The sequence below is a fragment of the Ruditapes philippinarum genome, unplaced genomic scaffold (genome assembly GCF_026571515.1).
Source record: "Ruditapes philippinarum isolate M1 unplaced genomic scaffold, ASM2657151v2 ctg1381_1_1_1_1, whole genome shotgun sequence".
NCBI classification, from domain to species: domain Eukaryota; kingdom Metazoa; phylum Mollusca; class Bivalvia; order Venerida; family Veneridae; genus Ruditapes; species Ruditapes philippinarum.
Window position 1 is genome coordinate 323193 of NW_026853170.1, and position 27278 is coordinate 350470.

Sequence of the window (27278 nt, forward strand, 5' to 3'; positions counted from 1 at the left end):
CTTACATTTATAAAATCTTACAAGTATTTATATATTCCTGCTTGTAAAGTGTCTTAAAACAGTAATCAATTTACATGAATTTAGCTCAGTTATATATTCAAATGATCTTGTATATTTCAAAATATCACATATATAAATAACAGCATATGCTGGTAAATTGTTAGTCACATTAGCCACTATATTAGCTCACTTGAGTCATAGTAGACTTTAGAGGCTTTTGCTCTTGTGTTCAATAGATTTTAAAGTTTTGTGTGTGTGTTTTTTTTGTTTTGTTTTTTTTCTCAAAAACTTCCCCTAGCAGACTTTTCTTTATTTTCACCCAGTATCATATACATTTGGACATTCAAATTGTTATCGTACTATTATTGTCGTATGAATTATATTTTATTTGTATATACAATTGTAATAAATATGAGTATTTATGATAGATATGAGCCGTGTCACGACAAAACCAACATAATGGGTTTGCGACCAGCATGGATCCAGACCAGCCTGCGCATCCGCGCAGTCTGATCAGGATCCATGCTGTTCGCTTACCAAGTCTATTACAAGTACAGAAACTGATAGCGAACAGCATGGATCCTGATCAGACTGCGCGGATGCGCAGGCTGGTCTGGATCCATGCTGGTCGCAAACCCATTATGTTGGTTTTGTCGTGACACGGCTCATACAAGTATGTAACATTGCTTTAAACAGAGCAGTTGATATGGAGGACAGCAAGAAGTACGGGGGCAGCACCGACATATTTCCGTGCATTCAGACAATATATGGACGGAGGGTTAATCTCAAATAATCCTACACTTGATGTTCTAACAGAATTACACGAGTATAACACAGGATTAAAGTTCAGGGTAAATGTTTTAATATATTTCATGAAGTTTATAGACTGTTTCCTTGTATGGTGTCTTATTTTCAGTATAATCAAATGTAGTAAATATGTCTGTTTAAGAGGTGCATAATGTTCACATAATTATTTTTTTGCAGTCAGTATGTTTCTCAAAATACAATATATTTGTTATTTGTACAATAATCCATTCTGGTAATGTAATACATGCAGGCATAGTGTTCCACCTGCCAGTATTCTATAATAACAGAAGCTTCAATAACTAAATGTTAGCACCCGATTATATAACATATTTCTGTTAAGAGAAACAGTTTTATATTTATCTTCTGAAAAATGATATCATTCTTTGTTAACAAGTGTTATTCTTGTTCTTGAAAAATATGTAAAATGCCAGTCCCGATATTCTTTTCTGAAAATGAAATTGAATATTTGATTTAATAAGAATTATTTTTATATGTTATAAAAGTTTGGTAAAACACTGACATATTAGATGCTGATGGAATCATATTGCTGACCTGTGACCTTTGTGTTATAAGTTACTTGGCATGATTTCAAAAGCTTGACATTTGGCATCAGCAGTAAACCATCAAGTATAAAGATATTTATGATGTGTGTATGTTTCTGTTGATTATGTAGAGATGGTGTGCCATTCAGAAACAAGAAAAACTTGGTGGAACTTTACAGGTTGTTACCTATGCAATGATATGTATATATAATTATCCAATGTCAGCATACATATATATTTATGTTGAATATGTTCATTCTATATTTATGTTGAATATGTTGATTTGTTTCACCACTGTAGTAGCTACACTAATACATTTCAGCTTTATTGTGAATGCAGTTAGATAAATGTGAGAATTATTCTTTCATTTCTGTCTCTTAAACTATAACCTGCTGGAAATAAAAAGGGACTAACCTTTGCAACAAGTGTAGAACCATTCCAGTCATTACATCTGTACAGTCTGACCTAGGCTGTGTATTGTATTTATATATCAAAATACCTTAAAAATTAAATTGACTGTAGGGATAAAACACTATATATATACATACAGCAGGTTATGGGTTAAGTTATATTTCAGGTGTTTGTTACAGGATCCATCCCCAAAATCTATTTTATTTGTTTCATCCTCTTCAACACTCCCCCCCAACAACAATGTCTACTTTCTTTTTATGTCAGGCAAATCTTAGTTATGTAAACCATATGAGAATTCTTATGTTTGGCTTGCTTCATATTTTGTGAATATCAAATTTTATCTTATAAAGGTTCTGTTTGGTAAACTTAAGAAAATCTTCATTATTTAAATTTATTGATACATTATTATTAACATATATATGTTGATATGTGTAGATAATTAGATACTAAATCTGGAAAATATATTGACATATTTCTACCAGCAATTAATTATTGTAACAGTTTTACATGTCTTCTTTTATACATATATATCTTAATTGAGACCGCCTCCGTGGTCGAGGGGTTAGAGTCGATGACTTCTAATTCAGTTACCTCTCTGGTGTGGGTTCAATCCCCGAGAGATGTTTTGGTAGTTTAGCACGGAGGAAGGTAGTCTAGTACTGGTGTAACTCTCCAGGAACGATGGTTAGGAAACTACCCGCCTATATGACTGAAATACTGTTGAGAAAAGGCGTAAAATGAAACAAACAAACAAACATATCTTAATTGAAGTATTATATATGATAAAAGTTATGAAATATGATGTGTGTACATTATTGATGCTTGACACTCATTTCCATTAATCATAAGTCATTGATATAACACTATGATAAAGGATTGATATAGACACCAACATTTGTTCAGCAATTATGATATCAGTCCTTGTTCTATTGAACAGTTAAACAGTTTATATTTCATATAGGTATATATGAGCCGTGTCACGACAAAACCAACATAGTGTGTTTGCGACCAGCATGGATCCAGACCAGCCTGCGCATCCGCGCAGTCTGATCAGGATCCATGCTGTTCGCTATCAGTTTCGATACTTGTTATAGGGTTTGTAAGCGAACAGCATGGATCCTGATCAGACTGCGCGGATGCGCAGGCTGGTCTGGATCCATGCTGGTCGCAAACCCATTATGTTGGTTTTGTCATGACACGGCTCATATTGTTTTATTCTGCAATATGTATGTTAATAGAGAATGACTAATTGTGGGTGTATAGATTTATAAATGAAGGTTGTCAACAACCTTTGAAATTCATTGATATGAAAACTGCATCACTGAAAATGTCATATTGTGAAATGTATTAGATTTGTAAACTACAGTTTGGACAGTTTTAACTTAGAAGTTCCTTTAAAGACATTACATTTCATTTATTTGTAAATATGTTTCTTCATGAAATTGTAGCAAAGCTTGTTTTCATTGGGGTGTTATTTGTTATATTTATGAAATATGGATCAAGCTATGTACATGTATAGTATAAGTTGTGTAGATATTAGGAGAGACATGATTTTGTCACCAATTATTTTGTATATGTTCCCAAAGCATGCCAGCTTTGATTTAGCTATTTTTATTTGTGCTTTTCCTGCACTCACAGGGCAGATGAATGATGCATGTTAAAAATTGATGTTTCTATTTAACAAAAAAGGGTTTAATCCAAGCATAATGTATGTTTGCAAAATTGTCAAATGTTTGAGAAGTAATTTATATGATTAATATGCAAGACATTTTTTATATAAAGATTTCTATTCATCAGCCCATTATATCTTACATATTATTAGTATTGATGTAAAGTTATGATATAATTTCTAAAAAATGATGTTTTAAATTTATATGTTTTGTATATGGCAACTTGTCTTAATTTTGATTTTCTTAATTTTACAAAGATTACAGTTTATTATTTATTATTACATATTTACAGAATGAGCCCGATTTAGTGCGACCCCTGGGCTGTGTTGTATCACTAGGATGTGGGCGCGTTCCTGTTATACCGCGAGATTATATAGATGTATATAAACCTAGTGGTATATTTGATGCTCACAAGGTGTATAAAGGAACAACAGCATTAGTATCTTTACTTATTGACCAGGTATCTAAACAACTTGTACAATATATATGGATATTACATGTATAGTATACTATTATATTGTATAATTTAAAAATTATAGAAACGCTAATAAGATTGACACTAAAATGCTAATAAGATATAAACTGTATAACCCACTTGTATAATTTAAAATTAAGAGAGATATTTAGTTATTTCATATTGGAATTTGAGATATTTTTCAGTGACTATAGTATTGTTATATGAGCCGTGCCATGACAAACCCAACATAATGGGTTTGCTACCAGCATGGATCCAGACCAGGCTGCGCATCCACGCAGTCTGATCAGGATCCATACTGTTCGCTTACAAACCCTATAACAAGTAGAGAAACTGATAGCGAACAGCATGGATCCTGATCAGACTGCATGGATGCGCAGACTGGTCTTGATCCATGCTGGTCGCAAACCCATTATGTTGGTTTTGTCATGGCGTGGCTCAATTATGTTTTATTATTTAACTCTGTAATAGCAATGCAATACCAATGTATTCCAGATATTTTGTAAGGTGCAGTCATACATATGTTGAAGTTAAAATTCTTTGATCTAATTCAACAATGTATGAAATGTTTACGTTTCCCACAAAATATCAGTTATTAAGTTCATCAATGAAATTCATTGCAGACATAGACTAAACATTACGTATGTTGATAATACAGGGTCAAATGCTAATTGTGATATAAAAAGAAATAAAATACAAAATATTTGCAAGTTATAAAACATCAATAACTGATATAAGAATGTTATTTGATATGAAAGCTGTTTTATTACTTCATTATGACATAATTTAGCAACCATTATCATATATATAAATATTGTAGGCATCAGTGTCAGAAGGTCGGCCTGTAGATAGAGCACGAGCTTGGTGCAGTATGATCAATGTACCATTCTACCGGTTCAGCCCTCAACTCTCCGAGGATATTTCCCTCGACTGTACAGACAATAAAACTCTCATCACAATGTTATGGGAGACACAGTGTTATATTATAGCTAATAAATCTAGAATTGAACAAGTTGCCCAACTACTTACATCAAGTCTTCATTGTCAAAAAAGTCAGGTTCAAGGACAAAATTTGAAGGGATCTGATTTGCAGGATACAAAGTTACATGCTGCAACTTCCTGGTAAATTATATTTGATGAATGAATGATGTCAGATTGACTAATTATATTTAGTAATTTGATCATGTGATGATATGAAACATGGATGATTTCTGTATCATTTAATCTAGTGTCAAAATATACATTCCATTTTAATAATATTAGTAATATTGTAACAGCAATAATGCCCTTGATTTACTAGCTCACCAGAGCACCATTATGGCCCCTAACTCATCCATCTAACGTTCAAGATCAGAGGGAAGAGTCATAAAACTGTAAAAAAACAACAACAGATTTATTCTGTTATGATACAAGAAGAGGTCATGCCCTTTTGTTCAACAAAAGTAAAATGATATAGAGGATATTTGTTTAGTTCAGTGTAAGATCGGAATATATTTCACCGAGTGAGCACCAAAAGGTATATTTCACGAGTGGCGCAGCCACGAGTGAAATATGAACTTTTGGTGTTTACAAGTATTTCACTGAAACAACGTAATGGGCTTAAATTTAAAACAGTGAAATTATCAAAGTGGTAATTTCTATGTTTCAAACAGTGAAATTACCAGTTTTATATCACTGATATATTTCTATAAACCACGAAAAAGCATGTAATAAATAAGGCCATCCTTAAAAAAATGTTTGTTTGCAGTAACGCGACCGACTCATAAAATTTGCCCCTACTCAAAATTTTTTTTCATGGTCTGGATAAAAAATATTTTTTTTTGAATCAGAAAATTATGCCTTGTGCTTTGTTTTTGTTCTTTTAAAGGTTAATAGAAGAAATAAAATGTAGGTCTTATTAAATTAGAATTCAGTTATCAATTTATTAATTCTTACCAGATTATCAAAGCATATATTGTCCAGCATTTTGAAATTCCATGTTTATTTTGGAGTACAGTTCAATAAAAAAAAAAAAAAAATCGACCTACCTACCCACCTTGAAAATTCTGGGTCGGGTTACTGCAAACAAACATTTTTTTAAGGATGGCCTAACACTAAATTAATGAATGTGCCAAATTTGATCAAATATCTTCCCGTCCACACTTTTCTTTAAAGAACATCTCTAAAAAAAAAGGAAAAATTTGATACACTGTTTGTTTCATAATGATTTTATTATACATTATAGATCCTTGCTAGCCTGTCTAGACTATTGAGATAGTTTTGATTTGTTAAAATGTATGGTCTGTATTCCCTGTATGTATGTAGGAAAAACTTTTTATTTATTTTTTTTTTTTTAATTATGTAACAGAGTTATCCTTAGGTGACCATGTATCAAGAGTGTTTATTTAATTTTGTGTAGTCATAATCTGTAACTGTGGCAAGTTTTTTTATAATTTGTGCATGTGATGTGAAGAAATCATTGAAAATCATTTAGATCAGATTATCATCTGATTTAGTAGAAATGATTGTTAGGTTACTATCTGTCAAGTTTGTTGAAATTATTAATAAAAAACATATATACATGTACATGTATAGAGAAAAATTGGAAAAATCTCTTGTAAACACTGTTGAACAAAACATGGCCATCAGGCTTTCTTGTTATTTTTTGGATTTTGTTTTTTGATAGTGAAGACTTAATTGTTATTGTTTTTTATACAAGTGGTGTGGGAAAATATTGTAAATTAATTATTTATTAGGTTTATTAACTAAATTAACAGTATTAAAGTTTCAAAAAAAACTTCGCTTTTACCAAAGGAAAAAAGTTTTTAAGGATTTGAACAATTAAATGTTGTTTTACGAACTCCAAACAACTTTATGTTCCTGGTCATTCTACTAGCTAACACAGCCATTGTTAATTTATAATAACACATGTGCTTGATTTCATGTATATACATGTAAATTCATAATAATAAAAACACTGCTTAATGTATTTATATGGCTGATTTTGACAGCATATTTTTATGTTAATCGATCAAGTGTTGGAATAAGATTATGTTTATATAACTTTTTATTTGGGTAAATTGTAGTGCCATATTATAACACCCCCGCACAACAAAGTTGTAAGGGGGGAATACTGGAATCAGCTTGTCCGTCCTGCCGTCTGTCGGTTTTTTTCTTGTCCGTCCAATAACTTAAGAATCCTTTGACCAACAGTCTTCATATTTGGCATGGAGGTTAGTCATGATTAGTAGATGACCCCTATTGATTTTGAGGTCACCAGGTCAAAGGTCAAGGTCACAGGGGCCTTGACTTCAAAAAGCTTGTCAGCTCAATAACTTAAGAATCCTATGACCCACAGTCTTCATATATGGCATGGAGGTTAGTTATGATTAGTAGATGACCCCTATTGATTTTGAGGTCAAAGGTCAAGGTCACAGGGGCCTTGACTAAAAAGATTTTCCGCCCAATAACTTAAGAATCCTTTGACCCACAGTCTACATATTTGGCATGGAGGTTTATCATGACTATTGATTTTGAAGTCACTGGGTCAAAGGTCAAGGTCACAGGGGCCTCGACTATAAAAAGCTTGTCCGCTCAATTGCTTAAGAAGGCTTTGGTCAACAGTCTTCATATTTGGCATTGAGGTTGTTTATGACTAGTAGATGACCCCTTTTGATTTTTAAGTAACTGTGTCAAAGGTCAAGGTCACAGGGATTTTACTATAATAAGCTTGTCCGCTCAAATGCTTAAGAATGCCTGTCCGCAGCGTATTGATTTTGACATTTATGTAGAATACATAACTTAGCAATGCACTGGCTTAGTTACCTCAGATTTTGCAGGGAGGTTGTCTTTGAGCTCTCAATTGTCACTGTTGATTCTGACAAAGTGGTATGCGGGGGTATTCACACCATGACAGTGGCAGTTCTAGTTTATATTTAGTTCACATTATTTACATTGTTTCTGAAGTATTTAGTTAAATAATTTTATGTTTGTTAAATGTTTAACTGTGATCTTACTTGTAGCACAGTTTAATATATTTTATAAGTTAACTATCCTCATGCATTCTGTATACTGTTGAAATTGTTCTGATATATGTAATCATGTACTATTGAAATCTAGTAATGAAGTTTTAAAATAACCTTCTTATTGTTATATATGTTAGTTTTTTTTCATACAATGTATATTAGTGATTTACTTGTATAAAAAGTTAGATTTTGAACTAGTAAAATATTATATATTACTAACATGTAGCTTTTGAAGCAAAACGATGCTTTCTGGAGTGTTTAATGTTCTATTTTCTCTCACTTTAACCTGTGATTGTGAAACAAATGTGTATGTCATACTAGTTGTCCTACCAGAAAAAAGAAAGAGTATCAAACATTGTTTCAAATGACATATTAATATTCACACAGAGAGAGACAGATAATTCAATAAAAATTGCTTAGAATGATTAAGAAATAACTTTGATATTGTGTAACAGTAACAAACTTAACATGAACACTAATTTTTTCATTGCAGTAAAACATATCTTATATATAATTAAACATAATATTTTAATTTATTTCTTAATTGATTTAAGATATTTTTTATCGATTTATTGACACTTTTTTTAAGTCAAATGAAAGTAAATGACTCTGGGGAACAAAAACAAGTAAAATACATTTTTGGAAGGTGACAATAAACAGAGAATAGTTAAAACCCATTTAACATGTTCTTGTTTTAATGTAAAGTTGTTGGTTTTTTTGTTGGTGACAGAATGTAATGTTATTCGTTTAAATTGTATATATATATAAGCATTTGAATTACACAAGCTGTGATATACATTAGGTTTTTTTTTAGTCCCCTACCGGTTTACCGGAGGGGACTTTAGGTTTACCCTCCGTCCGTCTGTCCGTCTGTCTGTCCGTCCGTCAGTCCGTCCGTCCACAAAACTGGATCCCGCGATAACGCAAAAAGTACTGAAAATATTTTAATGAAACTTGATATATGGATAGATGGCAGTATGGAGATTATGCACGTCTTTTTCTTTTCTTCCTATATTGAAAATTCTGGTTGCTATGGCAACAAATAGACTGAAAATATGACAAATTTTACACATAAACTGGATCCCGCGATAACGCAAAAAGTACTGGAAATATTTTTATGAAACTTGATATATGCATAGATGGCAGTATGGAGATTATGCACGTCTTTTTCTTTTCTTCCTATGTTGAAAATTGTGGTTGCTATGGCAACAAATAGACTGAAAATATGGCAAATTTTACACATAACCTGGATCCAGTGATAACACAAAAAGTACTGAAAATATGTTTATGAAACTTGACATATGGGTAGATGGCAGTATGGAAATTATTCACATCCTTTTCTTATCTTCCTTTGTTGAAAATTCTGGTTGCTATGGCAACAAATAGACTGAATTTCAAGATTTCTGATTCTAGTTTTTAAGTTTTTTCACTATAAGTTCTTTATTTCTTAAGGTATTTTCTTCAAACTTTAAATATAAGTTGCTTGTCATCAACCACATCATATGTGACAAGGTTTACAACTCTAGCACAAAATTTATCAGAATTACCTCCCTTGAACTTGAAATTTTCATGAAAAAAACATTGTTTTTTTTAATAACTTCTTTTTCTGAATGTATCTATACTTATAACTTCATATAAATGTTTCTTATTGTCACTCAACATTTGTGAGTGTTCAATACTCTAACAAGACTATTTCCAGAATTATGCCCCTTTTGAACTTAGACTTTTTTTGAGAAATTGGTATTTTTTTTCTCCAACTTCTTCAATTATGATAGGATTTTAAAAAATGTTATATTTTGATAACAGGGATGTTTAAAAAATAACTTTAGAGTGTCTTTCTGTCTGTACATAAAAACTATTTCCTGTGATCACTTTTAAAGAACTTTTTCAACAAATTTACTTAAAATAGGAACATAAGTGAATGGCCAATGGCCCTTCAGAATGTTGCTTAGGCTCTTACCGGTAGGGGACTTATGGATTGCTTGCAATACTATGATAATTGCTTGTTAATACTATAATAATTAATTTTCTTAGTATTTTGTTTCTTACTTTGTTTTTTATATACATGTATATGTTGTTATTTGATTGTAAATTTAGATTTGTATATCAGAATCATTTTTTTTTTCACTCAAATAAATAAGGTTAATATGAGTTTTAAATATCACATGTATATGTCTTTAAAGTATTTGTTTCTGCTAAGTGAACTAAAATATTTCAACCAACTTCCTGAGAAGCTATTTCAATACAAGAGTATAAGTCATAATTTGAACTTTTGAGTTTTCTCCCTTTAATCATTTAGTACAAATTAAACAATTAAAGAAGCAGGTTGATTGAACAAATTCTATTTCATTTTCCAAATACATGTGTTGTAGAATCTTTATCTGTTGATATATAATGCGTACAGTGTAATGTTGTGTTCACTGAAATCACAGAATATTTCCTGGGTTTTTGTTACCTGTAACCCTAGAAACACTGCCTGTACAAACATATTTGTTTTACAGAAGAATATTTTACACTGTTTATAGATTTGATAGTTATATCTTAATATTTAAGACTATTTCACCCAGAATGTATGGAGTATTAATAAATATGCAAGTGTTCATGATACTTTTTATATATTTTAATATGTATACATATTTATAGATGACCAAAGGTACATATGTGTGTATGTAATGTGTATAAATATTTATAGATGACCAAAGTACTTACAGGTGTGTATGTAATGTGTATACATATTTATAGATAACAAAGCTATATACAGGTGTGTAGTTGATATATTCACCAACATTTATTTGTTAGATAAACAAAAATTCAAATCCATGATAATTACCTGGATATTTATATAGTTACTATGATAGTTATAATAGTTTATTCCTTTATTTTATTTTAGCTATTTTTAAAATGACATTATCCTCATTATTTTTGCTTGTCAATTTGAGTTGAATAAGTTAAATATTTCAAGAGATAAACTATTATTATGGTGATTGATCAATAATTTGATAATGAAAAATGTTCAGGATAAAATATTAAACATAGATAATAAAAAGACTGCCCCACTTTTATTAAAATGGACTGTTACAGATACATTCCTAACCAAGTTTATAGATATATACATGGGTCATTTTGATTGCAGTCAGATATAAAATTCAAAACTAATCAGGTATTTTGATTTTTACATGTGCACTCAGCAATGACACTTGCATGGGCATTAAGTCACTTAATAGACACATAAAGTGACATCCATTACTTAAACATCCATTTTAGCTACTTTGACATCCATTTTTAGCTACTTTGACATCCATTTTTAGGTACTTTGACAACCATCTTAGCTACTTAAACATATAGGTCACTTGAACGTTTATTTTAGCTTCTAAAACATCCATTTTAGCTACATAAACATCATTTTTAAGCTACTTAAACATCATTTTTAAGCTACTTAAACTTCCATTTTTGCTTCATAAATATTTAGTTTAGCTGCTAAACATCCATTTAAATATCAATTTTAGCTGCTGTAACATTCATTTAAGCTACTTATATCTAGTTCAGTCACTTACTAATACATTTTAAATGTATGTTTGGAAATAAATTTGATTATTATCCCTTCATTTATTTATACTCTTACAATTTATACAACTTCCTACTTTAAAAATTGTTTAATTTTATATTTCTTAATAACTTTGTTATTTACTTTATAAAAAAAGACACACCATGTAGCAAATTTAGTTTTGAATACACATGTATATTGTTGGTCATAGAATACATATTTTAAAATTTTTTTTAATACTGTATAACAGCTTTTTATTGTTTTGCTTGTGTTTACTGCTGTTGAAAAATGAACATATTCATTCACTTATAATAGTAGATTGTTCATATATTCTTGCAAAATGGTATTTTTTAAAGGGAGACACAGGCAAAATTTTCGTGTCTTTGTTTTGAATTTTTCATTTATTATTCTGTAAATGACCTTAAAATGAACATGCAAGACAGTCAAAGGAACAAACCTTTTTACCACTTAAAAAATAAAATGGTGGTCAAGTGGGTCAGGTCAGGTGTCAGAGGGTTAGGATTTCACAATTGTTGTCACAGTGAACTCTAGAAACGTTAAAGAAGATGTCAAATAAATCACTCAGACAAAATCTGTTATTGTAACTTCCAGATGTTTTTTCAAGTCACATGACTTGTTTTAAAATTACTCAGTGATTCTTTTGGTGTCTAAATTTCGTTCAATATGTATAGATATAGATTATGCTTTAAACCCAAAATATATAGAATTTAAACAGAAATTCATGCCAGGACATTAAAAAATGTCATTTTAGCATGATTGAGTACATAAGATCATTTTAATATTTTTGTCATTAATTTGCCTGAGTATCCCTTTAAAGTCAAACTTCCAGTTTCTATAATATATCAATAATATACATTTATACGTTATTTTTCTCTAAGATATGTTAATGAAATGCTCTATTAAATCAAATTCTCATATAGAACATGTTTTTGTCTTCCTTAATGTCCTATTGGGTGTATGCCTGTCACAGGCCTACATATATCATATATAGTGTTAATCCAGAGTGTAATTTTAATCTCATAAATAAAAGATGCAGTTATCATTAAGGGTGGTTGAATCTTTGCTGAAGACCCTGTCTGGAAAGGTTGTCAATAACTTGACCTATACGGGGGGTATCTAGCACCAAAGGTTACATTTGCAGAGTTAATATCTCTTCCCACTCAACACTTCTATTATTTTAATCTCAAAACTATTCAGCTCCTAAAGTTCATTGGTTCTACTTGATGGTCAGCATTATTAGTAACATAAGAGACAGAGAGGGGCGGGGCTGGACCTTGATGTCTTTCTCCATCAGTAGATCTTGGGAATCGCAATATCACCTCGACAATATCACTAACAATATTAGTACTTCATTTACCTAGTTGTATCTATATTTGTCTGTGCAAAATAGGACATTATATAAATTAACAATTGACGATAAATTGCAAGTAGAAAATTTATTCATAATTTTGTATATAGTACACCCATTTATTAAATATTTCTTAAAAATTTATAATAAAGACACGAGTATGAGAAAACTTGTACAAAAATAATATAATATATATATAATATAATCTATAACATATACATTTCATGTTCCCTTATTATAAAAACATCTGTTTTTAATATTTTTATGATATAAAAAGAAGAGAAAAAAACTGCATGATAAAAATATACCCTGCAGAATCCACCGTTTTGTTACAAGAAAGAAAATTCAGACAAAAAAAAGCCACCAGTTAATACCTTTAACATTTACAGTTAAGTTTATAATTTAAGAAGTTAAAGTTATAGATTTCTTTGAATTTTCTTTTTACAACTTTTATAGTTCAGACGATAAGTTACAGAATTGAACAAATGATATCGATTTACAAAACATTTACATTTAAATAGCAAATTTTAAAGTTTATAATTTATACTAAACTTTTAATTATTCATAATGTATTTATTTGTAATACTGTCACCATTTAGGAATAATTCAGACTATATTTTATATATGACAGCCACACATACTTGTGACACAGACCTGTTACATTGTAACTTTTCTGATCCATGCATGTCAATGTACAGTTGGTATTCACTTAAAGTTATAATTCTCCAAAACAAATACACATTCAAAATTCAAGTATCTATCATTTCAATTGTTTTAACATGTAAACAAGTTGATTTCTGTTTTGTATACAAAATATATAAACTGGTCATGACAAAAAGTCAGCCTGACTGTTTGACAAATTGTGCTTGTGCATTATTCTGCTCATCATGTATTGAATCACATAATATAACATTTAATTTGTATACACAAAAAAAATGAAATAGGAATACATATTTGCTGAGCATTAATACTTATTTGAAAGTAATAAACATATTTTGACAAAGTCTATTCTACATTTCACTAGACCATTTTATAGTTCAGTCTGATTTTTAATAGATTATAATTTTGTGAAGCAGTCAACATGAATTTTTAAACTATAAAGTATATATCCATTTAAACAAAACAAGTACTTGTCACACAAGAAATGAGCACACAGTGGAAATGAGCAAATTAAGTTACAAGAGAATGTTAACTATAACTAATTGGACGTAACACATCACTGCATTAACTATACATAACAGAGCACTTACACCATATTTAACAAATTGAATACATTTATCACGAAAGATTTTCCAGTATTGCAATGCACTACATATTTTTGTAAATACCATTTATTGTTAATATGCATTTAACTACTTCCATGAAGCTGGTACAAATTTTCCATTTTGTTAAAAATCAAATAAATTATATTGAAAAAATTCACTAGGTTATGGTTTACTACACAATGGTATACATTTGTGTTTCTTTATTTTCGTGTATGAAAGTAGCTTATAGAATATATATATTTTTGGGACAGCATAATAACCTTCAATAGTAAACAATTTACGATACGAAAGCTGTCTCGGTATTTAATGTCAATTAAAATATTTAGTTGATATGTAAATTATCCTCTAGGATTTTTTAGACATTGACCTATTATATACATAGAAAGGGTTTTATTAGAAATAAATATACAAATGTGTATAAGTTGTTAGTATTGATATTATGGAAGTAACTATAGAGACAGAAAAACAAATAGCACATTTGATATATTACAGATTGAACTATGGTTTACTAGGTGGGGGGCATTATTTTGGGAGTGGGGGTGGAGGGGGTGCTGGTGGAACTTCTCCTGGAATAACAGTTACAACTGGGACAGAAGGGGGTGGGGGAGCAGGTGTGAATCTAGGTTTAGGGACTGAACTTTGAGCTGGTTTGGGAGGAGACGGGTTTGAAGTGGCTGGTGACCCTGCGTTCTTCAACAAATGTGCTTCAATAAGCCTCTGACGAGCTTGGAATGAGCCGGGCTCCCCTGTTGATGGATCAACTGCTGTAGATCGTTGAGTTTCACCTAACCTGCTGGTATCTACTGCATCATACGGGGGTGTAGGTGGTCGTGCAGAAACTCCCGAATCTGTAGGCGTCATAGGGAAATCTGTCGGTGGGGTTTTAGGGCGTGGTCTTACAAAAGAAGAATGGGGAGTTATTGGAAAATCTTGAGGAGGTGTAGCTGGTCTGTAACTTTGTTCCCGTGGAGAATTTACTGTACTAGCTAGGTTCAATGGAGGCACTTCGGTTGACTCCCGTGGAGAAACTACTGGTATATCATTTGGCGGGGTTTTTGGCCTTTTTATAACTTTAGCGTAGAAACTTTCTCTTGGTATATCTGATGGAGGGGTGTCTGGTCGTTTTACCCTCATCTCTACATGCTCCTCTTCCTCCCCTTCTTCGTCAGCGAAATTTATAGCGCCAACATTATAATGACTGAATCTTGTTTTGTCGCCATCTTCCACTAGATTTTGCAGACGATCAGACATGGATGCACCAATATTACTATATGGATTATAACCTGTATCTGGCTCTGTTTGATAATGATTTTCCTCATTTTTAGAACCTATTGTTGATCGTCGGAGTTCTTTTGGTGTTTCGTAGCCTTGATTGGCATAGGACATTTGTGCAGGATGAGGTTCAGGGCTCTCAGGCGACGGAGGTGTTTTCTCCTTCATCGAAGATTTTATCACTTTAGTATAGCTGTAAACATCTTCTTTAGCATGTGGTTCTCTGTTACGACTCGTCTCTACCTCTGTTCCTGCAGGAAAGAAAATAACGTCACCAGCAACTGGATCAGGGGCTCTATGCTCGGTCTGAGCCCAACCGAATGACGGGGCATTTGATGAATGAGATGAGTTCGAATCACTGTCTTCACCAGTATGATCTTTTACAGACATGCGTAGTGCGTTTACAGCTTCCGTAACCGATGAAGCTCGTGATCTCTCGTTTTGTGTTGGCGTTAATAACCTAGACTGTGTCGGGGGTGGTGTTAGTATTCGAGGTTGTGATGGTGGGTTGGTGTTGATTTCTGTCTCTGCTCGCACAACTGTCACCTACAAGTAATTAATTGTTCATAAAACTGATTGTTTTTTCATACTTTGCAAAGTGACAAAGAATGTATTGTAACATTAGTATTGAGTTAGCCGTTGAGTAATTCAATTAAAATTAAATTTCTATATAAGACTTAATTAGAATTTATATATCATATTTCTTTGCCAAAAGAATTTGTACGAATGCATTACATTTCTAAGGTTTCTAAGAAAATTGAAATTATAGGAGATTACCTGTGGATCGTCTGCTATTTCACTGAAATGAAAACATAGACAGTCATTAATATTTAAGGAAATAAGGAATAATTATTTTATAAATTCCGATAGTCACTTCCATACATATACACCCTTTTCTTTCTCGACGGAACAAATTGTGTTATACCCTACATTTACAAGTTCCAGTAAAACATATATATCTGCAACCTACAGATAGCAGCTTTGTTACGGTTTATAAATTTAATAAATGTTGGTCATATTTCAACAAATAAATTTACCATCACCGCAATATTCTAAAGTAATTTTCAACAATTTCTACATACGAGCTACGTGAATAATCGAGGGAGGAGGATAAAAGACCTCCCAAATGTTTTCAAAGAACATGTGCCTCAAAGTTCGTCAATATTACTCACGGGGTAGAAAGAAGAGTTTCTCTTTATACCGAATGTTACAATGTGAATAGTATTTCCCAATTGGACTTTTAAAGAATACATTGTAGTTTATTTAAGGTATATTAAGTATATTTTCAGCTTGAATACTTTGTATAAACTTACGTTATCTTGGCACCATCTCTTGGTGACGGCGAGCTTTTCTTTTGACGTCGGTCACGTGATTTAGACCTATGTCTGCGTTTATCATCCTCGTCATCATCAATATAAATGACTGGTCTAATCACAGGTATACCGTCATATGATTGCTGAACAATGAATTCTTGTGACTTTGGTCTGTGTCTGGTTGGAGACTTGTGTCTACTGGAAGGTTTTTTATGATCATCGGCAGTGTCTAACTGCTCGCGGCGTTTGTATTTGGACCTTTTATGAACGACAGGTCTCGGATCTGGTCTGACAGTCACGGTTCCACCAGCCCCGCCGTTCGTTTCAAAAGGGATGACTATCGGAGGTGGACCAGACAAGGTTTCAGGTCTAGCATGACCTTTCATTTCATATCGCATCTCTGGCGGAGGTCCATGGTATGTAGCATAGGGTACTGCCGCAGGAGGATATGGGACTGATCCTAAATATGCCGGCGGTGGGGGCGGTCGCATAGGCATAGCATTCACCATTTGCGGCGGTGGCATCCTGGTCATCGAGTGGGGTGCAAAACCGTTCATATGGTGGCGTTTAGCATAATGATGAGGTGGGGGAAGATGTGTCCCGTTAGCTATATACACTTTATGCTTGTTCTTCTTACTGTGCTTGTTCTTTTCATTCGACAGGTGACGCCTTGAAAATATATAAAAACCTTAAATTTATTTCCCAAACAGAACATTAATTTATTTTATTTGAAGTAATTGTATTTTTAAATTTTGGCAATTCAAAATACTAGTTACTTAACAATAACGTGTAAGATACAAACACTTTTATTAGAAAGCGAAAAAGAAAAGAAATCCAATTGTATGTGGACTTTAAATATATAGTTGTATTTTTTTGTGTCTACTTACTTGTACAAGCAGACTATAGCCACCCCTGCACATACTAACACTAGAATGACCCCAGCTACAGTGCCAGCTACTATAACGCCTGTACTGCCATCTGCTGCTACAACTAAAACATAAAGAAACATCGATATCTGAATATTGTACCTGTAATGTATCGAGCATGCTAGCTTGTTGCTAGTGAAAATTTATGTTTCCCCATTCATTACTGTATTAGCTATACCGGTAAAGCTATCTGAATCCTTCTACAAGATCCGAAAGGAATTGGTTTGTACTCTTCTTATAACTCTATATAAACAACAATGTGCATATCTAAGTCATGCATGTAACATTATGTCAGAAGGTGGATCTTGTTTATTATAAATGACATTACTACAATTAAGTCTTCAATACTTTACAAGACAGCTAGTCTACCTTCAAAATGAAATTAAAGGAAAATTCTATCTAATAACGTTGATCATTTGGCTGCAACAAATACAAACAAATCATTGTACAGATAATGTTCCCTGGGCACTAGAGTTTTACCGCGGAAAAGTTTTAAATAATCTCAGTAAGTGTCTAGCGTTACATACAGTGATAGTTTTAATGAGTTTCACGTTACGGTGACGTGACTACTTATTATGAACGGGTACAATGACAGTCTTCTTTCTGTTAAAATGACATTGATGTTTAATAGTGTGTCACGTATAAAATATGCAGATGGTATACGATACCCTAAAACTTCCTAGTTGCTGTATCAAATGATATAATACATTTCGTGAAATAGATACAAAGCAAGAATTGAATTACATTCAATATTAAACATTGGCTGCTTAAAATGCTCTATCAGGAAGTCGTATATGTGTCCTTCAACAACCTGTTGGCAGACGTCGCTGATTTCTTTAGGATAAATCAAACAAACCAGGTCCAATTTGGACTGTCGATTAGATGTGTTATTATACAGTTTTCTTAACCAACAATGACTGTCTACAATATTTAGCATTTTAACAGCAAACGTCTACGAGCTATCATAACATAAAACTTTCTAGTATCAAACGTCTACGACCTATCATAACACAAGAGCCCGGTTTGAGCCTGGTGATGCTCCCCAAATAGGTTTTGGACACAGGAAAGTACACCTCTTGTAGTTTCAGAGTTATGTCCTTAGAAAAAGTTCAAAGTGCAATAATTCCAAAATAAGGCAAGGCAGAGTTACTGTTCTTTGCACTGCACTTCTAATCAATGTGATCTATCAACCTACAAAGTTTCTTGATGATATCTCTTATGATTTCCGAGTTATCTCCCGGACAACTTCAAAAAGTAAAAATAAACAAATGGCAATAACTCAAAAATTAGGCAAGGCAGATTTATGATTCTTGTGCACTGCACATCTACCCATTGAGATATATCTACCTACAAAGTTTCATGTTGATATCTCTTATAGTTTTATAGTTATGCCCCGGACAAGATTTTTCTGTAAGGGGAGATGATTCAAAAACCAGGCAAAACAGAGTTATGGCTATTTGACACTGCACTCCCTCTCAATGACCTTTACCACTGTATGAAGTTTAAACAAATTATCTCCAAGGGTTTTTAAGTTATGCTCCGGACAAGACAACGGACGGACAGACGGACGTTCCAACATTTTGGCTTTAGGGGCTATTTTCTTTGTTAGTTTCTTTGTATTCTTAAGGGCTACTAGCCCCTAAACCCTTTGATCACGAAATGAACCTATTGTTCTCTTTTGTTCTCTTTACTGTTATATAGCCCCTAAACCCAAAATGTTTGCTCGGACAGACGGACGGACGGACTGACGGACGGACAAGGCGCCGACTATATGCTCTCCCGAAATATTTCGGGGAGCATAATAAAACTTTCTAGTATCAAACGTCTACGACCCACCTTAACATAAAACTTTCTAGCATCAACGTCTACGATCTATCATAACATAAACCTTTCTAGCATCAAACGTCTACGAGCTATAATAACATAAACTTTTCTAGTATCAAACGTCTACGAGCTATCATAACATAACACTTTCTAGCATCAAACGTCTACGAGCTATAATAACATAAACCTTTCTAGTATCAAACGTCTACGACCTATCATAACATAAACCTTTCTAGCATCAACGTCTTCGAGCAATCATAACATAAACCTTTCTAGCATCAAACGTCTACGAGCTATAATAACCTAAACCTTTCTAGCATCAAACGTCTACGAGTTATAATAACATAAACCTTTTTAGTATCAAACGTCTACGACCTATCATAACATGGAACTTTCTAGCATCAAACGTCTACGACTTATCATAACCTATAACGTTCTAGTAACAAACGTCTACGACCTATCATAACATAAAAATTTCTAGTATCAAACGTCTAAGACCTATCATAAAATTATATTTTCTAGCATCAAACGTCTACGACCCACCTTTACATAAAACTTTCAAGCATCAAACGTGTACGAGCTATCATAACATAAAACGTTCTAGTATCAAACGTCTACGACCTATCATAACTTAAAACTTTCTAGCATCAAACGTCTACGACCTATCATAACATAAAAATTTCTAGCATCAACGTCTACGAGCTATCATAACATAAAACCTTCTACCATCAAACGTCTACGAGCTATCATAACATAAAACTTTCTAGCATCAACGTATACGAGCTATCATAACATAAAACTTTCTAGTATCAAACGTCTACGACCTATCATAACATATAACTTTCTACCATCAAATGTTTAAGACCTATCATAATAAAAACTTTCTAGCATCAAACGTCTACGACCTATCATAACATAAAACTTCCTAGCATCAACGTCTACGACCTTATCATAACCTAAAACTTTCTAGTATCAAACGTCTACGAGCTATCATAACATAAAACTTTCTAGTATCAAACGTCAACGAGCTATCATAACATAAAACTTTCTAGTATCAAACGTCTACGAGCTATCATAACATACAACTTTTTAGTATCAAACGTCTACGACCTTTCATAACATAAAGCTTTTTAAGTTTTTAAAAGTTTTTAGCATCAACGTCTTCTAGCTATCATAACATAAAACATCCTAGCATCAAATGTCTACGACCTATCATAACATAACACTTTCTAGCATCAAACGTCTACGACCTATCACAACATAAAACTTTCTAGCATCAAACGTCTACGATCTATCATAACATAAATCTTTCTAGCATCAACGTCTACGACCTATCATAACATAAAACTTTCTACTATCAACGTCCACGACCTATCATAACATAAAACTTATTAGCATCAAACGTCTACGACCTATCATAACATAACACTTTCTAGTATCAAACGTCTACGAGCTATCATAACATAAAACTTTCTAGTATCAAACGTCTACGAGCTATCATAACATAACACTTTCTAGCATCAAACGTGTACGAGCTATCATAACATAAAACTTTCTAGTATCAAACTTTTACGAACTATCATAACATAAAACTTTCTAGTATCAAACGTCTACGAGCTATAATAACATAAAACTTTCTCGCAACAAACGTCTACGACCTATCATAACATAAAACTTTCTAGTATCAAACGTCTACGACCTATCATATAGGGGCGTCCGTGGCCGAGTGGTTAAGGTCGTTGACTTCAAACCACTTGCCCCTCACCGCTGTGGGTTCGAATCCCGACAGGGACTTTCGATTCTTACATGTGAGGAAGCTATCCAGCTAGCTTACGGAACGGCAGTGGTTCTAGTCAGGTGCCCGTTCGTGCCTGAAATAATGCACGGAAGGGCACCTGAGGTCTTCCTCCACCAGTAAAACTAGAACGTCGCGATATGACCTATACTGTGTCGATGTGACGTAAAACCCAAAACAAACAAACAAAACGACCTATCATAACATAAAGCTTTTTAGCATCAAAAGTCTACGAGCTATCATAACATAAAACTGTCTAGTATCAAACGTCTACGAGCTATCATAACATAAAACTCTCTAGTATCAAAAGTCTACGAACTATCATAACATAACACTTTCTAGCAACAAACGTCTACGACCTATCATAGCATAAAGCTTTTTAGCATCAAACGTCTACGAGCTATCAAATCATAAAACTGTCTAGTATCAAACGTCTACGACCTATCATAACATGAAACTTTCTAGCATCAAACGTCTACGAGCTATCATAACATAAAACTGTCTAGTATCAAACGTCTACGAGCTATCATAACATAAAACTTTCTAGCATCAAACGTGTACGAGCTATCATAACATAAAACTTTCTAGCATCAAACGTCTACGACCTATCATAACATGAAACTTTCTAGCATCAAACGTCTACGAGCTATTATAACATAAAACTTTCTAGGATCAAACGTCTACGACCTATCATAACATGAAACTTTCTAGCATCAAACGTCTACGAGCTATCATAACATTAAACTTTCTAGCATCAAACGTCTACGACCTATCATAACATAAAACTTTCTAGCATCAAACGTCTACCATGAGCTATCATAACATAAAACTTTCTAGCATCAAACGTCTACGAGCTATCATAACATGAAACTTTCTAGCATCAAACGTCTACGACATATCATAACCTAAAACTTGCTAGCATCAAACGTGTACGAGCTATCATAACATGAAACTTTCTAGTATCAAACGTCTACGACCTATCATAACATAACACTTTCTAGCATCAAACGTATACGAGCTATCATAACATAAAACCTTCTAGCATTAAAAAAACAGAGTCTAATAATAAAAATCGCACTTGAAATGTTCTGCATGGACAATGGCCAGCTAAACATTTTTTTGTAGATTCATTAAAAGTTTATAGTCACGTATTTTGCGTCTCGGTCTTTCTTTATGACCTTAAATGAACTCTTTTTCCATTGGAAACTTTACACTGCTAATACATTCTGTCAACTTGCACTATTTTTTGTCACTATTGAATGCCTGCAGGTAAAGGTTGTAGATCATACAGTAGATATGAACATTTGATCGTATTTTATTAGCCTTTAAAAGTTTATAATTTGTTGATTCATTGTTAAAAGTATTGCAGTTAATATGGTATGTGGAAAACGTGGAAAACTAACGGTGTTAAAATGTAGTATGTTTAATAAGTAATTTTGATTTCATAATGCGTGAGTTTTAAACGTTAGTTTAAGAATGACCACATGTATTCTGCATTGTCTTTAATGTATTGTGGAAATTTTAGAAAAATGGTTCAATGATAATTATTAAATGAACTATCTTAACATTCAACATAGTTAATAGATTTGCTTTAATCTGTACCCTGCACATACAACGTGTATGACACTATCTACACACAAATATTCCCATCTTATAACATAACCACTATCTACATACAAATGTCCGAACTCCCATCTTATAACATGACCACTATATACACATAAATGTCACAACTTCCATCTTATATCATTACCACTATCTACACATAAATGTCACAACTTCAATTTTGTAACATTACCACTATCTACACCTAAATATCCCTACTCCCATCTTATAACATGACCACTATCTACATACAAATGTCCGAACTCCCATCTTATAACATGACCACTATATATCTACACATAAATGTCCCAACTCCCATCTTATAACATGACCACTATCTACATACAAATGTCCGAACTCCCATCTTATATTATTACCACTATCTACACATAAATGTCCCAACTCCCATCTTATAACATGACCACTATCTACATACAAATGTCCGAACTCCCATCTTATATTATGACCACTATCTACACATAAATATCCCAACTCCCATCTTATAACATGACCACTATCTACATACAAATGTCCGAACTCCCATCTTATAACATGACCACTATATATCTACACATAAATGTCCCAACATCTTATAACATGACCACTATCTACATACAAATGTCCGAACTCCCATCTTATAACATTACCACTATCTACACATAAATGTCCCAACTCCCATCTTATAACATGACCACTATCTACATACAAATGTCCGAACTCCCATCTTATATTATTACCACTATCTACACATAAATATCCCAACTCCCATCTTATAACATGACCACTATCTACATACAAATGTCACAACTCCCATCTTATAACATGACCACTATCTACACAGTCATAAATGTTCAAACTCCCATCTTATAAAATGACCACTATCTATACACAAATGTCCCAACTCCCATCTTTAAACATTACCACTTCACTCTTACTGTAGTTTGTACATTTTTGGTGATAAAGATACCTTGCTGCATATATCGTAATCCATACTAGTAATTGATTTTAACACTGGTTTAATATGTTGGAATCTTACCCCGTTTTGATAACGTGACAACATTGATAAACAACATATGTCAGATAATTTAACATTGTACCAAACTAACTTTCAAAGAGGACAATATACAATGATATTTCTTTCATTATGAAATATCCATAAATCGATAATTATTATTAACATGAAATGCCAGACACAAAGCTGTTCTTAGATTTTAAAGAATAAATATTGGACAATTTTTTTATGCTAGAGCAAATATTCCTTTTAAATAAGATACAAAAATAAGGCAAGATGGTTTCCAGTTCGCTCGACTGTATTATAACTGATATTTTCATTTAAAACAATATTTAAATTGTTTATACGTTTACATGAGATAAATTTATGCAAATATTATTCAAGAAGGATTCAGTTGTCAAAAGAAATTTCAAACAAACCTAATGTTTACAAAAGGTACTAGTTCACTCAACTATATATTTATCAACTATATATTTACATGTAGTCGTGTTAACAAGTTTATGATTAAAGTAATTATCTTGAAACCATCTAAGTGACAACATGACTTTCCCTGAATAGTTTAGCGTGATTCTTAAAGGTATCACAAACAGCAAGTCCAGCATAGTCCGATTTATTTCTGTAATAACTGCAGACATAATAAAGTTTTATGGTAAAGTGACACTAACTGCATTCACCGGAATTATGAAAATGAGATTAGCATCATTCCGAGCGTTTACTGGTAATAAAAAAAATCAATCTCTTCCATGTCCGTGTACATAGGAAACATAATCAGTTTTGCTGAATTAGCACCAACTGATGAACACAGGAAACTTCCTGATACCATGATGTCTGGTAGTCTGTATGTGGCAGAGACAAATTCATATTCTAGAACTATGACTATATAGTAATTCCGTAGCATGCTCTATAACTACAATAGCCAGTTATTATCATATTGTATGACTATGGTAAACAGTCAGTACAATATTCTATAACTACGTTGGCCAGTTAATAATATACAATAATTGAATGATTAAGTATCCTGTTCTATAACTTTGGAAGAAAGACAGTATGATAATTACCACAGCCACTTATTTTCATGTTCAACATCGCACGTACTTGTAGGTATTTGGTATTATGTGATTGTGATAATTATGATAACCAAGTAGTGTCAAGCTCTATAACTATTATCATATTCTATGACTACAGTTACCAGTTAGTTTCATATTCTATGACTACAGTTACCACTAAGTAACATATTCTATGACTACAGTTACCAGTTAGTTTCATATTCTATGACTACAGTTACCAGTTAGTATCATATTCTATGACTACAGTTACCAGTTAGTTTCATATTCTATGACTACAGTTACCACTTAGTATCATATTCTATGACCACAGTTACCACTTAGTATCATATTCTATGACTACAGTTACCAGTTAGTTTCATATTCTATGACTACAGTTACCACTTAGTTTCATATTCTATGACTACAGTTACCAGTTAGTATCATATTCTATGACTACAGTTACCACTTAGTATCATATTCTATGACCACAGTTACCAGTTAGTTTCATATTCTATGACTACAGTTACCAGTTAGTTTCATATTCTATGACTACAGTTACCACTTAGTATCATATTCTATGACCACAGTTACCACTTAGTATCATATTCTATGACCACAGTTACCACTTAGTATCATATTCTATGACTGCAGTTACCACTTAGTATCATATTCTATGACCACAGTTACCACTTAGTTTCATATTCTATGACCACAGTTACCAGTTAGTTTCATATTCTATGACCACAGTTACCACTTAGTTTCATATTCTATGACCACAGTTACCAGTTAGTATCATATTCTATGACTACAGTTACCAGTTAGTATCATATTCTATGACTACAGTTACCACTTAGTATCATATTCTCTGACTATGGCAGCCAGACAATATCATCTTCTATAACTACGTTAGACTCTCTGACTACGCTAGCCAGTGATATTCGTATGTAGCCATTTCAGATCATATATAGTTTATACACTGTCAACAATTCAACATCTTCACACTATCAGTATTGCTTTAATTTATGCACATCACATCAATCAACACTATAATTGATCAGGTAAAAGGGGTTTGTTGTAGGTATGTATTATAATAATGGTGAGACAATTTAACACTTGGTTTGTTTAACTTTTTCATTGAAACAACACTTTTGAACTATAATTTACAATCACTGACCCTCACGGTTATTATCTGATTCTAGTACTAGTACAAATGGCTGGGAGTAATTCAGTCTCATGCAAGATACAACATTTCTATTTTGACTGTTTGATTTAGTCGAAAATAGTGCAACATATCGCATTTCTTTCCATGTCATTGTCATAAATCAAATTCATTCAACACATGGGTGATTTTTACTTTAAATAATCGTACATCTGTTTCTTTTGACACGTTTTAAGCAGCTAATGCATAATATTTCACGGTTAACAGGCCATTAAATATTTCTACAACTATCAAATAATCATATATAGATATATCATAATTTAAGTCGGTTGATTCAAACTTAAATGTTTGTATGCGTCATTCGATCTCAAACTAAACTAAATATATTTTAGATGAATGTATTTAAAATTTATTTAAACTTTAATAATCTTACCTTGACAAACAGACAGGAAAACAAGCAGAAAAAGGGCCATGCCCGTGTCCCCTGCCATGATAAATCCCAGAATAAATCCTGATCAGGAAGTCATCTATATATATAGTTATAACACTTGGGTTCAGTCAACCTCGCCCATATTTACTAATTTACATGATTTCGAAAACACGGTATGCGATCCTACACTATTATCATACACTGAAAGAAAATACTTGTTCAGTTTAATAGTTTATTCTGATTCGCTTCGCTGCCTATACACAACCTTGTTTAGACAGTATTCCGAACCCAATACTATAGTGGATATCCACGGGTGTGCCTATATATATGATATAATGTAAGGCTTAGGAAAAGCTCTGTAAAGTAAATGACAATAAAACATGAAATCCTTCTTACGCATAGCTACTTTGAAAAGGGTGGGTTCCAATTTATACTTATTAAGTGTCGCTTTATTTAAACGTTACCTGAAACAAGTATGCTAATTTTTTACATTTACAATGATTTTAACAGCAATTAGAGAAAAAAAATAAAAAAAAATATGAAAGAGTATTTCAATGATTTTACAGTCATTCGTGGACGAAGATATTACTTACGAACCCTTAATACACACTATATCCTTCTTATTACACTGTATATAATTATTCAATCACTTTATTTTTTACAAATAACTGATAGTGTTTTGTATGGTTTTATATATATCATGCTATAATTGTCAATATGTAGTGACAACAACAAGATTACATGTGGACCAGCGAGCATCTCGGCAAGATAGTATCTTAAAGCAACAATATTGTACCGAAAGAGTACGT

At 32.5% G+C, this 27278-nt stretch overlaps 2 protein-coding genes across 7 annotated transcripts in view; one reads left to right on the forward strand and one right to left on the reverse strand.

The window, feature by feature from the left end:
- The window catches only part of LOC132735969 (85/88 kDa calcium-independent phospholipase A2-like), a 35968-nt gene extending 30039 nt beyond the window's left edge, over positions 1–5929 (forward strand). For 4 of the 6 annotated variants that reach the window (XM_060723008.1, XM_060723007.1, XM_060723010.1 and 1 more), the window contains 4 exons: positions 697–851; positions 1481–1528; positions 3723–3890; positions 4726–5929. In XM_060723008.1, coding sequence (XP_060578991.1) covers positions 697–851; positions 1481–1528; positions 3723–3890; positions 4726–5031 — 677 coding nt within the window. In that variant the 3' untranslated portion in view covers positions 5032–5929. The remainder of the gene's footprint in view (positions 1–696; positions 852–1480; positions 1529–3722; positions 3891–4725) is intronic. The other 2 variants (XM_060723011.1, XM_060723013.1) reach the window with 1 other exon arrangement.
- Positions 5930–14300: 8371 nt separating this feature from the next.
- On the reverse strand, positions 14301–26729 carry LOC132735970 (serine/arginine repetitive matrix protein 1-like). The gene is made up of 5 exons (XM_060723014.1): positions 26473–26729; positions 17560–17662; positions 16673–17341; positions 16137–16158; positions 14301–15905 (listed from the first exon to the last, which is right to left on the reverse strand). The coding sequence occupies exons 1-5, from the start codon at positions 26528–26530 to the stop codon at positions 14610–14612; spliced, it is 2148 nt and encodes a 715-aa protein (XP_060578997.1). The 5' UTR covers positions 26531–26729; the 3' UTR covers positions 14301–14609.
- Between the last annotated feature and the right edge of the window lie 549 nt (positions 26730–27278).

Coding starts and splice junctions, on each gene's coding strand:
- LOC132735970 (XM_060723014.1), bottom strand. CDS start 26,530: ATGGCAGGGGACACGGGCATGGCCCTTTTTCTGCTTGTTTTCCTGTCT. Junction 17,342..17,559: donor GCTATAGTCTGCTTGTACAA/GTAAGTAGACAC, acceptor TATATTTTCAAG/GCGTCACCTGTCGAATGAAA. Junction 15,906..16,136: donor AAATAGCAGACGATCCACAG/GTAATCTCCTAT, acceptor AATTACTTGTAG/GTGACAGTTGTGCGAGCAGA.